At 38.2% G+C, this 13,685-nt stretch overlaps 1 protein-coding gene across 1 annotated transcript; it reads left to right on the top strand.

Moving 5' to 3' along the window:
- Positions 1 to 661: 661 nt before the first annotated feature.
- Positions 662 to 4,159, top strand: LOC147322785 (transmembrane protein 238-like). The gene is made up of 2 exons (XM_086304702.1): positions 662 to 1,337; positions 3,853 to 4,159. Exon 1 carries the CDS (start codon positions 777 to 779, stop codon positions 1,326 to 1,328), a length of 552 nt encoding a protein of 183 aa, XP_086160828.1. The 5' UTR covers positions 662 to 776; the 3' UTR covers positions 1,329 to 1,337; positions 3,853 to 4,159.
- Positions 4,160 to 13,685: the final 9,526 nt, after the last annotated feature.

Below are 13,685 nucleotides of genomic sequence, written 5' to 3'. Positions count from 1 at the left end.
TTTCACGAACCGGCCTTTAAGGTGTCGAGGATAAATACAACAAGATTAAACTATACCGATACCGAAAAAAAGATTTATTCATAACACACGTGAAAAGACCCAGGAAAACCGAGTTAACGATAAAAACGATAACAAAATAACCTGAAAACCGATAAAAACCCTGAAAACCATACATTTCACACCTGAGCCTCAACTCTCGCGGCCCGGTAACGACTCACGGACCGGTACTGGTCCGAGGCCCGGGGGTTGGTGACTGTCCTAGGGCATATAATTCAATAAAAATCAGTGAATGTGACATATTTCAGAGCTTTAATGCTTAGATAACTATTTTTTTATATTAATAAGACGTTTCAAATCAGATGACGGTGGTGTTACACAATTAAATTGTGCAGATAACACACCAGACTAAACGTGCACAACATAAATAATGAAACACACAGATACAAAAAATATGTTTTATAAATCTAAGCAGCAGCGTGTTCAGGTTAAATCCACCTGACAATCACTGGACAGCTGAACTTGCAGCTTGGATGAAATGACCCTTTCATCCCGATGTAGGTCTTATTTCCATTGTCTCCAGACGACCAGGTATGGAAATTTACACTGTGCATCTAAAAGTGGCATTAAGCACAAGCTACGCTTTCGAGTCAGTGACGTGGAATCAGGGCGGGGTTTGCGCAGTTGATCACCGCACAGGTGTAAGAGTGTGGAAATGTGCGTGCTGAAGAACAAGTTGTTTGAGTTACTCTGCGCCCGGTTCTTGACTCTGCTCTGGGATGGATCGCAGCTTCGTGGGGAACTGCCCGCCGTTATTCTTCCTCGCCCTCATTTTTGACGTTATTGGTCTGATTGTACTGTTGGTCGGGATTTTCGGAAACCTTAAGCTGGACGGCCGCTTCTATGGAGATTTCCTCATCTACACGGGCTCACTCATCATTTTTCTCAGCTTAGTGTGGTGGGTACTGTGGTACACGGGAAACGTACAGCTTTACTCGGCTGACAGGACAAACTCCATCAACTTAAGGTACTGGGCCAGGAAACTGTCCGAGAGGCTGTCCGTGAGCGGCAAGAAGCCCATGGAAGCAGATGACTTCAAGAAGAAAAGCATGGGGAACGGGAAAGAGATGAGCGGCACTGTGCGTGCGTCTGCGCCGCCTCGGGTTATGTGGGAAGGTGGCAACTTAGTCTTGTCCGGCCATGACAACAAAGGCTTTGATGGAGGGACTGAGTGCGCATCCCTAGCATACAAAAACATGGAGCTGGGGGTGCTGAGGAGCTCAGATGTGGGTCTGCAGGCACAGGATTGCAAACCAGAGAGGCTGCTCTGACAGATCATGGTGCGTATTTCACCCAACAGCAAACCAGAGGCCTTATTCGCGTCCTTTCTGTCTTGAGTCTATTATTGGAACTTGTTCAGTGTTGCGGAGACTTTGAAAACTCATTCGCTCCCTCCCTAACCTACTGAATCTCCTGACACTGTAACCTGTTACATTCTGTAAAAGTTAAAGCAAACTGAAAAATGAATGATCCCCAGACTGTGTGGAACCCAAAAACAATTCTAATTGAAAGTCATAAATATTCAGCACGTTGCCCTGCTTTCACCCTTCCTGCCACTTTGCTGTTGTTTTGCTTGCTGTTAGCTGCTCACTGCCACAGCATTAACTCTTTCATCAGTGATGTTGGCATCCACATTGTCTTACATAATGACATGGCAACCCACTCGAACTGCCGTCACCCCAGTTATAATTATCAGATATTTTACATCACACTACCCTCAGATGTCACCCACAGGGAAAGGGGAGGAATGGGTGCCCTCAGATTAGAGCTCTGCCAAAGAGTGGAGCTCAACACCAGCTCCTCCAAAGAGTAGCTTTCCAGGACCTTTCTCAGCACTCAGCGCATGAATAACTGTAATAATAGATTGAGGGGTTTTTTCTTTTCTTTTCCTAGCTGCTGTAAAAAGATCTTCAGTGGCCTGTGGCAGCTTTTAATTAATGAGCCTGACCATTTCTACTCACCTTCACAGTTATTATTTTAGCTGTCAGTTTGCTTGTAACTGGCTGGCAAGCCAGACCTTTGGGCCAAAACGAGCAATTGCATTTTAATGGAACAAAGCAGCACTTTTGATCCAGTGAAATGGAGTGCGGTAGATCGGTGGGTGGGTGGTTGTAGGTATGGTTGGGCACCCGGCCACAGAAAACGAGCAGGGATCATATACGAATCTGCCTTTGCCCATCCAGTAGTTCCATGTAGTTAACTCTAATGGCTCCTAGCCAGAGTCCTACATTACCTAACTTGACTAATGATCTTGAGATATGGAAACACTATGGAAACACTATATTCGCAACAATAAGGCTGTGTTCTGTACTCTGACTTTACTGCGTTTGATGTAAGACAAGCAAGCACTGAGACACTAAACTAAGGTCACGTCCCATGTTTCTGGAAATTCAACACAAGAGTCGGTATACCTCCACTGGAGTTTATATTTTTCTACATTTACAAGGTTTCTGGTACTAAATCTTAAAGCAGTTTTTCCATACATGGATTAAACCTAGCCCAGGCCCAGAAAAGAAAAATTCAATGAAGAAAAGTTTGTTTAGTCAGTGAGGCTCAGCTCCCAAAACATAGACTGAGCCCACATAAGCATAAACTTTTTTTCAATAAAAGTCTTCTATTTTATCCAACATTTATACAATGACATAAAAAGGGTTTTACAGTTTATTTAAAAATGTAAAAGCCAGGAAGCTGACAATTTTAAAAATCAAGACTTGATGTTTATTAAATTAGACTTTTGATAAATAAGATATTTACTCTTTAGAAAAGTATTTTTCAGACAAACATCCAGCTGTAATTGGGGGGAAAAAGACCAGCCATCACAGGTTAATTATAAATCATAGCTACTGAAAACTATGTTACTCCCTCACTAAACTGCAGTCAGTTATGTTTAGATAATATTCTTTTAATTTGACATGCTTCATTGCATGTCTTTATTGCATTTTAAATTTCATTCATCTAAATCTATTCTTTTTGTAATTAAACCAAGCCCCCTTTAATCGTACACTTGTCTTTTTACTTCAGTATACTAGTTCAGTATACTGAACAGTATACTTTACTTGGAGTCAGTAAAAGTTTCACAGCTGGTTTGGTTGAAGATTTTTTTTTAAAAACACAGGTGTGTTTGGGCGGAGTCACGATGCAGACCTCAGTATCACTGAACTCACTGCCCACAGTTCTGACTGAAGGCACATTATATTACCCGTGTTTATCACTGTACATTCCTCCAGTGATCACACGCCTCCACCTAAGGATAACATTGCTTTTGTAGCAACCACCTATTCTTTATATAATGAGTCAGCGTGTAATGTGTTTATCAGTTAGATTTGATATTACACTGTGGACCTTAAACTGCAAACAAGATATTTCATAACATACATTAATCCTGCCATTAGCAGTTAGGATCAGGATTTGGTGTTGAGCCGTGCATGTACTTGTTGCTATAGTAGGCTAATAATGCTGAATGGATTCACTGTTTGTTTGTTTCTTTTGTTTCTTTGTTTGTAGTAAACATCTAGTTCTTTCAAAGGTTAATGTATTTTTATGTATTTTTCGTTTCTTTTCTTGGGGGTTAAATAGCAGATAATAATCAGTTATTTATGTTAGTTTATTATTTAAAATTTATATTCACATTCCGATCATGAAAAAAATATTTATACAATTAACTTGGCTCTTAGTTAAATAATGGTAATATCCTATTACCATGTTCTGAAAGTCAGTTGCAATTGATACTTTAATTTAATCTGGTTCTCAACTCGGCCAGTAAATAAAAGCCTCATCTCCTCTTCTTCTTTACAGGTGATGACCGACTTTCCCATTGTTTTGAAGGGCGGTTCTCGCTCCTTCACCGTGCCTGAGCCACGTTCCGAAAACTCCAACAAACTGAAAAACCTGAGCCGATGTCATTTTTAAAAAATATATTATTAAATAGGGGAGACAGTTTCTTAATCAGGGAAGAGCCCCACATCCACATTAAGGAGACGGGCTGTGCACATTGGAAGAAAAAGTCTTGGACATAGTCTTTTTTTTTTTTTCTTTTTTTTTTTTGTGCTCTGTTTTCATGACAGATGTCAATTATTTTTTCAATAAAGTGTATTTGAACGTAGTCATTGCCTGGTTATCTTCATGGATGACTGCTTATGTCTGATCCTCTCCTTTTTTTGAGTTCACCTTCTGTTCTGTATGTCTATTTTTTTCTCTCATCATTGTTGGACGCTGCCTGGTGTTTTTCTTTGTTGCTGTCTCCTGGATGCAGTAGGCTTTGTCCTCTTCTTCTTTGGCATTTTCACTCCCCTCGACTTCTGGGATTTCTTTGTCTTCTCTGGGCCACTTCTCATGTTCCTCAGCCTGGTGTTGTGGATCTTCTGGTATCTTGGAAACCTAGAGGTACCAGTGGAAGACCTATTACATCACTGAGATTCTCCATTTGTGTCATAATTAGAAGCACAAAGCAGATTTCTGGATGGTGATGTTGGACCATGGAATCGGCGCTAAAGCTTCAGGTGCAGATCTTCACATTTAAAGCATTATGTAGTCGAGAATAATTTTCCTTTAATAAACATCTCTATATTCTGTAGGGTGAAAATTCTGAGCTTCATCACAATCTCATAGGTGGATATTTGATTCACCAACAAAAGAGATGGAACCTTGACCTGAAATGCTCCCTGTATGCTGAGCACCTTAAACTCAGCAGCTGCACATCAGCATGTAAGACATTCCCAAAGTAACATTAGCAAGAGAGAAGAGACTAAAAGAAAAGTGCAAATCACAATGCTGTATGCTTTATTGTTGTGGTTGGTTAATACTTCCTTGTGTTGCTTGTTTTACTTTACCTAACTTTGTTCTCATTTTGGTTCTTGTGATTTTGCATGTTTGTTTGGGGGTTTTTTGTTTTTTACGCTGTTTGGTTTCTTACATTAAGACAGTGACATGGTAACGTCTTATCACCTTCTGATCAGGGACATGTCCAGAGGGGGATCACTTCGGTCCCCCACCCTCAATCCAGTCCCAATACCAGCAGGCTTAAACTACTACAGAAGAACAACTAGCAGCCAGTGTCAGAATGTACTTTACTGAAATATAGTTATAATGTACTTCAGCTTTATTTTTGTGTTGTGGCGATTTCTACTTTAACCAATTTTTTTTAATCCGTTAGTGCTCTATATCATTAACTTTAAAGGTTTAGATTATCATTTTGCAGATTTTAAAATATAAATCCATTAATTGATGATAATGTGTTATTACAGATCAAACTATCCAGAAGAATCAAAGTAAATCAAATCCAGCTTAAAGTTTGATAAGTGTTACTCAATCAGTAATTATGATCCAGTAATCTAATATATATGATTCTGCATAAATAGTATTTTTAAATATTTTTGATCATAAAATTTTTGTACTATTACTAATTAGGGACAATGGATTTGTTTCCAACAGTTATTCAATACATACTATGTTCAAACTCTTTATCAGTGCCACTTTTTGTGTAGTACATCTAAATGTGGGCACAGAGCCTGAAATTCATGCCCAGTGTTTTTGACACTATATTCATCTCTGATTAAATATTCAGATTTCTTGTGGGCCCTTGAATGCCATGTTTTTAGACCCCTGGAAAAATCCTGCAAGTAAGTGTTTGGGTGCACTGTGGTTGTGCTTATTCTAGCTCTTCTCTGATTCTCCAGCGTAACATGATCCTGTTTTGATTGTTTTGTTTCTGTTTTAAATAGTGTTTCATTTATTTCATCAAATTTTTGGGATGTTAAATGTGTTTCCTCACTCTGACCTGGAAATCAGGAGACTGTCCTCTATTTGCACATTTCTACTTCATTTACATCCTGATGAGATTATTCATGTTGTTCCTTTGTCCCCACTGATTTCCTTCTAAGGCTTGTGCTCGTGATTAGTCTCTGTGGTGATTTTCTTGTTGTGAAATCTAAGAATTGGTCACACAACCCATTTAACAGAAACCAGCCAAACTGGGTCTATTAGTTACTGGGGCAAGTGTGCTCTCATTTTACAAGAATTTGTTTGTGTGAGGAGAAAAGACAGGAAACATTTTTCAGTAGTCCCACACATCTGCATCCTTACACATATGGTGGAGTCAAACTTTTGAACAGAGGTTGTTTAGAAATATGTATTCTGACGTAATCTTTACCAGGAATGAGGTACAACTTGTTTCTCTGTCATACACCTTATTAACAGTCTAAGCTTATCACCACAATAATCCCCAGGCTTACAATACTGACAACAAGAATAGCACTGCAACACTAAACTGTTATCAAGTACATGTGATGAAATGACATGTTGAACAAAATAATGGATTTCGAAATGAAGCTACAGTGCCTCGTTAATCTTTGCACAATCCCTGTTTCCAACTCATAATCTCTTTTGATATAGCTGTTGTTTTTCAAGGAGCAATCCCACGCAGTCATTTAGTCTCTCACAAGGGAAGTCTTTGGGAATGTGTCAGCATTTCATTACTAATTCATAACTTTAGCCTCGTTGCTCAGACAGGTCTAGGAAAATTACCGTAGAGATGGTTGACATGTGATTCTAAGGTGTTGCAATCTCACTTTGTGTCTGTCTGTCTTCTTGTGTCTCTGGGGCTTCAGGTTCCACCTCACACCTAACATGTGTCTCAGTTACCTGTTGTCTGCCTGCTGAACAATGCCCGGCCAGCACCCACATGCAAACACACCTAAGTTTGGCCTGGGTCAACTGACACTGTTTGCCTCAGTGCAGTGGTGACAAAGGCTAAAGTGATTACGTTCTAATGTAGTGTTGTGTTGCAGTCAGGCATGCCAACAATTCATACTGTTCTCATTTGATGTCAAGCAGTCTTGCAGTCCAAAGTCCAATAATGGCGTTTAATGGTACTTTTTTAATGGTACTATCCTCCAAATTTAAACTAAAACTTGCATTATCAGGGCCAGTGTTTCCCTCGTTAGTGAGCTGAGACATTTTCAAATTTGTGCTTTGACTTTTCATATTTCTTTTTAGCCCTACGACCATTTCCTCAGGAGGTTTTGCTATTTCCAAGTCACCAAGGTAAATAAAGATGTTCTAATGTTAACCAGGCATGGTTAACCTACTTTACATTGGTGTTGCACACATACACGGCCCAGCCATAGTTCAACTGATAACACTGGCTCGATTGAACACAATACTGTACAATCATTGTTTCTTTATATCCTGCTGACAGGTCTAGTTATTTATGGGCGGTGTTAAGCTATATTTAAATACAATGAACTTCCTTTAAGTTCACTGAAATATAATAGTATTCTACTTGCTTACAGTTTGTCCTACATTTCACTTCATTAACAAAAATTAACTGAATGTGAACAGGTGTATTGTAGCAGATTGACCTTTGGAAAAACTTTAGGAATATGACAGGAAAATACAACATCAACAAACAAAATGTTAAGGAAGTTGGAAATAAATCATTTAAAGCTACTGTGTCTGAAATATGTTGGTATTCCATAGCTTTATCTTATGTTTCTTATATTTTAAAAATAGACATCCTATATTTACTGATTTTTAAATCTAGATTTTGTTTTCATGTGGATGTGGACTGTGAACATGGTTATAATATATTATATATTCTAACTGTATCTTCTCTAACTAATTAGCTTCTTTGACAAGAAATAGCTGTTTTTAATCATACGAGAACAGCAACAATGTAGCAGCTCATCTAGCTCATGATGCATCACCAAACATCAAAATCTGAAAAAATTCTAGCAGTAATAATGATTCTAGTGAAAATGGAAAAGTAATTGTAAAACAATCAATATGACCTTGACCTGAAGCAAAACTTGGTTGACCCCTTAGGTGATCATTGTGTGCAAGTTTTACTAAAATCTGACCAATATTATTGGAGGAAGAGTGAACTGTCAACTGTAGATTGACAGCTGGATCGTCAGAACCCTCAACACTGTATAAGCTTGGCTGGATAAACTAAAAATGACCAACAAATTCATGTTTTTTAAGTTTGAAATGGTAAAGCAAAATTTACATAATTTATATTTGATAAATAAATTTGATAAAATTACGCCTTGTAATCGGAAGGTTGCCGGTTCGAGCCCCGGCTCAGACAGTCTCGGTCGTTGTGTCCTTGGGCAAGACACTTCACCTACCGCCTACTGGTGATGGCCAGAAGGGCCGATGGCGCAATATGGCAGCCTCGCTTCTGTCAGTCTGCCCCAGGGCAGCTGTGGCTACAACTGTAGCTGCCTCCACCAGTGTGTGAATGGGTGGGTGACTGGCTGTGTAAAGCGCTTTGGGGTCCCTAGGCGGGACTAGTAAAAGCGCTATACAAATACAGGCCATTTAGCAAAGATAATTTTCGAGGATTTTTGAAATAACTTATAACATTGTTTTTAATCAGATTTGTGCAGGTTTTTGTGCCTGTGCTCGGAATAGCACCTGGGTGACCAGACTTTGAGTGACAAAGATTTTGCTTAAGTAAAATGTAACTGCACTTTAGCATTGTAGAACAGTAAAAGGTTTTGATTTACAATTTTGGAAACCTTATCTCTTGACGATTTGATGGTATCTGTGAACTGTTCTGCAGCACAATCAACGTAGCACAGAGAACAGAAAGTTCACTTTGAAGCTAAGACCAAGGGTGTCCCATATTTATTATATCATTTGTTTTTTGTACAAATTAAGGAATTTAATTTAGTTTTCTTCACATCAAGTCATATCCTGGTTGTTCTTTTCATTTTTGCTTTGTTTAAATTATTAAACTATTTTTGTTAATGAATATCTAGTTTTTCTACCAATGAAGAAGTACTGAGATCACAACAGTCACAAACTGCTTTAAATATGGTGATAGTGTTTTTCTATTCAGGTATGCTTGTATTGCATTAGCAGTGGGTTTAGAATCATTGCCAATTACATGGTTTCCTGATGGCATTGCATGGTGGCTCAAAATCTCACAGTACTTTTTCCATTCATTATTAATAATAATGGATTGGATTTATATAGCGCTTTTCAAGGCACCCAAAGCGCTTTACAATACCACTATTCATTCACTCTCACATTCACAAACTGGTGGAGACAAGCTACGGTTGTAGCCATTTCAAATATTACAGGAAAGTCTGCCTCTGCAAAATATATAGAAATAAATGTTAGCTCTAGACTACGTGTTAGTAAGGGTAGTGTAGATGCTTGCTGTGCATCATTTCATTTTGATTTTATTTAGTGGTGGACATTTAAGTCAGCTGTATGACTGGACTTTTGTGTGGCAGAAAAAGGGAACCAAAGACATAACATCTACCTATACTAATTTCACACTTATCCTGACTCTTATGTTACATTCAGTACCCTCCAATCTAACAATTTACATTATGAAGCTGGTCCTGTTTGACCGATTTGTCCCCACAGCACGAGTGACACACATAAAGACACATTAGAGGATGAGAACACACTTAGGTAGCAACAGTAAAACACAGACACGAGGACATAGAGACACAAAAACAGGCGCACACATTGAAATGATGTTTGCTTTTATTATAAGCGCTCTGCAATAAATCCCACCCACCCACAATGAAACTGCATTTCCCAGTTAATAATATTATTATATCTGGTATTGTTCCTGGTCCACAGAAGTCCAAAAGCAACCAGGTGTCTTGTGAAGTGTAAATCCAATTAAAATTTCAGACTAAGTCTTCTTCAAATAGTCGTACTCTTTAATGAATATTGCATTGCAGCTATTTCTTTACCAACTACAGCTGCTTGAATCCAATCAGTATAACCTGATATGAAAGTCCATTTTGCTGTACACATTCAAAATTAATTCCAAAAATTGTTCAGCTGTGTTTCCTGTAAATTAACTCCTGGCTCCAGGACCTAATTTATCAAAGTTTCTCTTTCACTGCATTGGTGCAGGGTCCTCAATACGTTAATGAGGTTCTACATCACTAGAAAATACTTCATTAGTCTGGATTCTGTGGAAAGAAAGAAGAAAAAACCAAAGTGAAAAGTCAGTCATTAAAACTGAAGGATTACACTATTTAACTTTCATCTGAACTCTTTACTGAGTTGTAAAATAAAGCTTGTTTGTGGAAGGTTTTTGTTTGTTTCTCCTTTTTTATAACTACAGTAGTTACAAAGCAGTCTTTACTGTCAGTTTACACCTATGCTACTTTTTACAATGATTCTATTGCAAGCTATTTAGTGCTTTCTAAAACATGATATTAGCAAAGATTGAAGATTAATAAATCAGTTACTACTTTAAAAATCACTCATGATAATATTAATAAAAAGTAACCTTTGTGCATAAGATGTGTTGATATAGACTGAGCCAAGAACATCCTCATCTTTTCCTTTACAGATGCACAGAAACATACTGGTCTTAGTATTTGTGGGGATAAATATTTCAGGACACTGATTAATATTGCACTTCCAGACCTATAGTCATATAGAGCATTTCTACGCCTTGTATGAATCTACCTACCTGTTCTCTTTTATACAGCTGATAAGCTGATATGATTAAGAGATATGCAGGCATACACTTCCTGAGCACTCATCATATAAAGACGCCTCAGATGTTGCAGCATCACCATATAAATCCACCAGGTGGCAGCACTTGACTTATGTTACACTACCTGCTGTGACTGATACCCCATACACATGTAGCACACACATGTGGACATATAACAATAATAATAATTATTGTTATTATTATTATTAATGGATTGCATTTATATGGATTGCATATAGCGCATTTCGGGGCCCCCAAAACGCTGTACAATTCCACTATTCATTCACTCTCACATTCACACACTGGTGGAGGCAGCTACAGTTGTAGCCACAGCTGCCACAATTGATTGTTGGTTGAATTTTTACCAGATCACAAACATAAAAACCTAATTCTGGTGAAAATGAAGACACATGAACCATTTTACACTTTAAAATTTGAGGATGTATATTGCAGGACAACTTAAGGTGATGCACATGTTCATCAGTTTGGTCAGTATGTTGTGATTATGAGCCAAAACTTTGTCCTTATACAATTATTACTTGTGGCATTAATCTGGTTGATGAAAATGCCACTAACAAAGTTTAGCTGGCATTAGCACTCCAAACAAATGTCAATCCAATATCACCTCTAAATCCAAAAAGCCTAATTCAATTCACTTCCATTCGGTTTTATAAAACCCCTAAAAACAGAAGACTTGTACTCTGAGCAAGCATTTGGCAACAGTGGAAAAGAAAAACTCAATTGTTGCCAAAGTTGAGGTATCGAAACAGTAATGCACAAACGTGTGAGAGATGCCAAGCGGTCTGCATCACCTTTTTCCCCCTAGAAAGTTCCCTGACTGGAGTCCTTGGAAATAAAAGTTCTGTGGTAGAAATAAAGCAAATTAAACGTGGTAATTCAAATTTATTCTGCTAGCCTACTTTCTTCACCTCGCACATTTGGAAAGGAACCATCAGTGCTTAAAGGTAGGTACGTTTTAAGGTTTGCTCCTATTTAGAAGATTTAAAGGAAGGCCTTCCATGTATCAGCTAGACGGTGATAAACCACATCTAGTTCAATAGCATGGTTTCCTCGTAGAATCTGGGTCCTGATCTGCCCAGAGTCCAAATAAAAATATCTGGCCCATCATGAAACCGAAAATAAGGCAAAGAAGACACTGTTAAGACTGTTGAGAAGCTACCAGCAACTGGTCTCGTCAGTTCCCAAACATTAGCTGACTATTGTTGGAATAATATATTTTTCTCACAAGTTTATACATGTGACATGTTTTCTTTTGCTTCTATTGTGAATTAAATGTGTTTTGTCTTGTTTTGAATTTTACACAGATTACCAGTATTTGGGGGCTGTAAATGGTGACGCCCATGCTGTTCCAATTCTTGTGGAAGGAATCAATTAATGTTGGCAACTTGATAATAAGAAGAGTATGTTAAGTCCTCCTTTAGCATAATCTGATCATAGTAAGAACCTGCTTTTTCACTTGAGGAACATTTCAAAACTTAGATCCATCGTGTCAACAAGTGAACTCGAGATGATAATACATGCTTTTGTCTCTACAAGACTCGACTACTGTAACAGCCTGTTTACTTGTCTAAACAATAAAGGGCTAGCTTGTCTACAGGTTGTTCAAAACTCTGCAGCGAGGCTACTGACCCAATCGAACAAGGGAGCTCATATGACCCCTGTTGTAAAGTCGCTGCACTGGCTACCAATCAGATTTAGGTTCCATTTTAAAATTCTAGTTTTAACTTTTAGAGCATTACAGGGACAAGTCATTATAGCTGATTGGATCTAGCTTGGCTAATATCATTCTCATTTTGTTTGAAGACCCCAAGAAACCAGGTTAGCATCAAGATCAGTGAGTTTTGGATCACCCAGTTGATCCTGAACCTTTTAAGCAGAAAAATTGCTATTTTTTTATTTCCACATACCAGTAAAAGAGTGGTTAAATCATAAATCTCTCAATTTACCAGCTCCCCTAACGTCTCAGCTTTCAAGAATGTGCTCTGTTTGGTTTTATCTGACATTATCAGAAATTTGTTTTCTGTTCTGTTCTTTTGTCTGTTTCTTGTCCCTTTGATTTTTTTTATATATGTATGGTCTGAATTTAATATATTTGTGTTAAGTTCAAAAGTCTGAAAGCCAGCTTTGACTTAATGTCACATCTGGCTTTGAGAGGAAAGTATTTGTAGGTTCAAAATCTATAGTTCCAAATGTTACTCATAAACCTCGTGAACGGTGCATTACTCTTGGATTCTTGCATTACTCTTGGATTACTCAGTTCAAACTGATTACGTCATTGTGAAAGAACACGTGTAGCATGGTGCATGGCCTTTCTCAGGGCAGTACATTTTTTTGAATATTGATGACATCTCAAAGAACGTGCACATACTAGCATCAGACGTCTAACAGCTTGTGGTGCTAGGCCCCTGTCTAAACCAGTCTACGTCTGTGGCAGTGTCTACACAGAATGAGTGATTTTACATGCATTATTTAACATGATCTTCATATACAGACTCTGTCCTCACAGCGTGGTAGCTGCTGTACTACAGTTAGTAAACTAACCTGATGCACAGAAACCCTGGTCTGGTAAATTACTGCATGGAACTGGAATTATGCAGCAATAAATGTAACCAAGTCTTTACTGCTTTTTAAAAAATCTCCTATGTGTAGAATATGTCTACTTTTTATTATTATGTTTACCATTTCCCATTCTCATTAATATAAGATATAAGAACAGGAAAGAAGGATGATTTAAGTAATTTGGAATGTGGCATAGCTGTTGGTGCCAGATCGACTGCACTACTGGGACTTTCCAGCACAATCATCTCTTGGGTGTACAGAGAATGGTCTTCTAAAGAGAAAAAATCCATTAACTCTAGGAGAAAATACCTTGTAGATACTAAGTCCAAGGGCAGTTGCCAGACTACTTCTAGCTGATAGATGACAACAGTAATTCAATTAACTACTCAATTAAACCAAGGCAAGCAGAAAAGCATCCATTAATCCACAACTTGTGAAACCAACAGCAGCAGAAGACCACATCTAGCAACACTCCTGTCAGCCCTAAGAACAGGAATCTGAGGCTACAGTTCACAGAGGCTCTCCATAATTGGACAACAGAAGGCCGGAAAAATGTTGTCTGATTTGATAA

Source organism: Aulonocara sp. 'chitande type north' Nkhata Bay, linkage group LG8, assembly GCF_057382095.1.
Source record: "Aulonocara sp. 'chitande type north' Nkhata Bay isolate Kocher_YH1m ecotype deep benthic linkage group LG8, A_spYH_male_GT1.1, whole genome shotgun sequence".
Classification (NCBI taxonomy): Eukaryota; Metazoa; Chordata; class Actinopteri; order Cichliformes; family Cichlidae; genus Aulonocara; species Aulonocara sp. 'chitande type north' Nkhata Bay.
This window is presented reverse-complemented; position numbering and strand designations above follow the sequence as displayed.

Excerpts from the sequence above, each read along its gene's own strand:
- LOC147322785 (XM_086304702.1), top strand. The coding sequence starts at position 777 with ATGGATCGCAGCTTCGTGGGGAACTGCCCGCCGTTATTCTTCCTCGCC.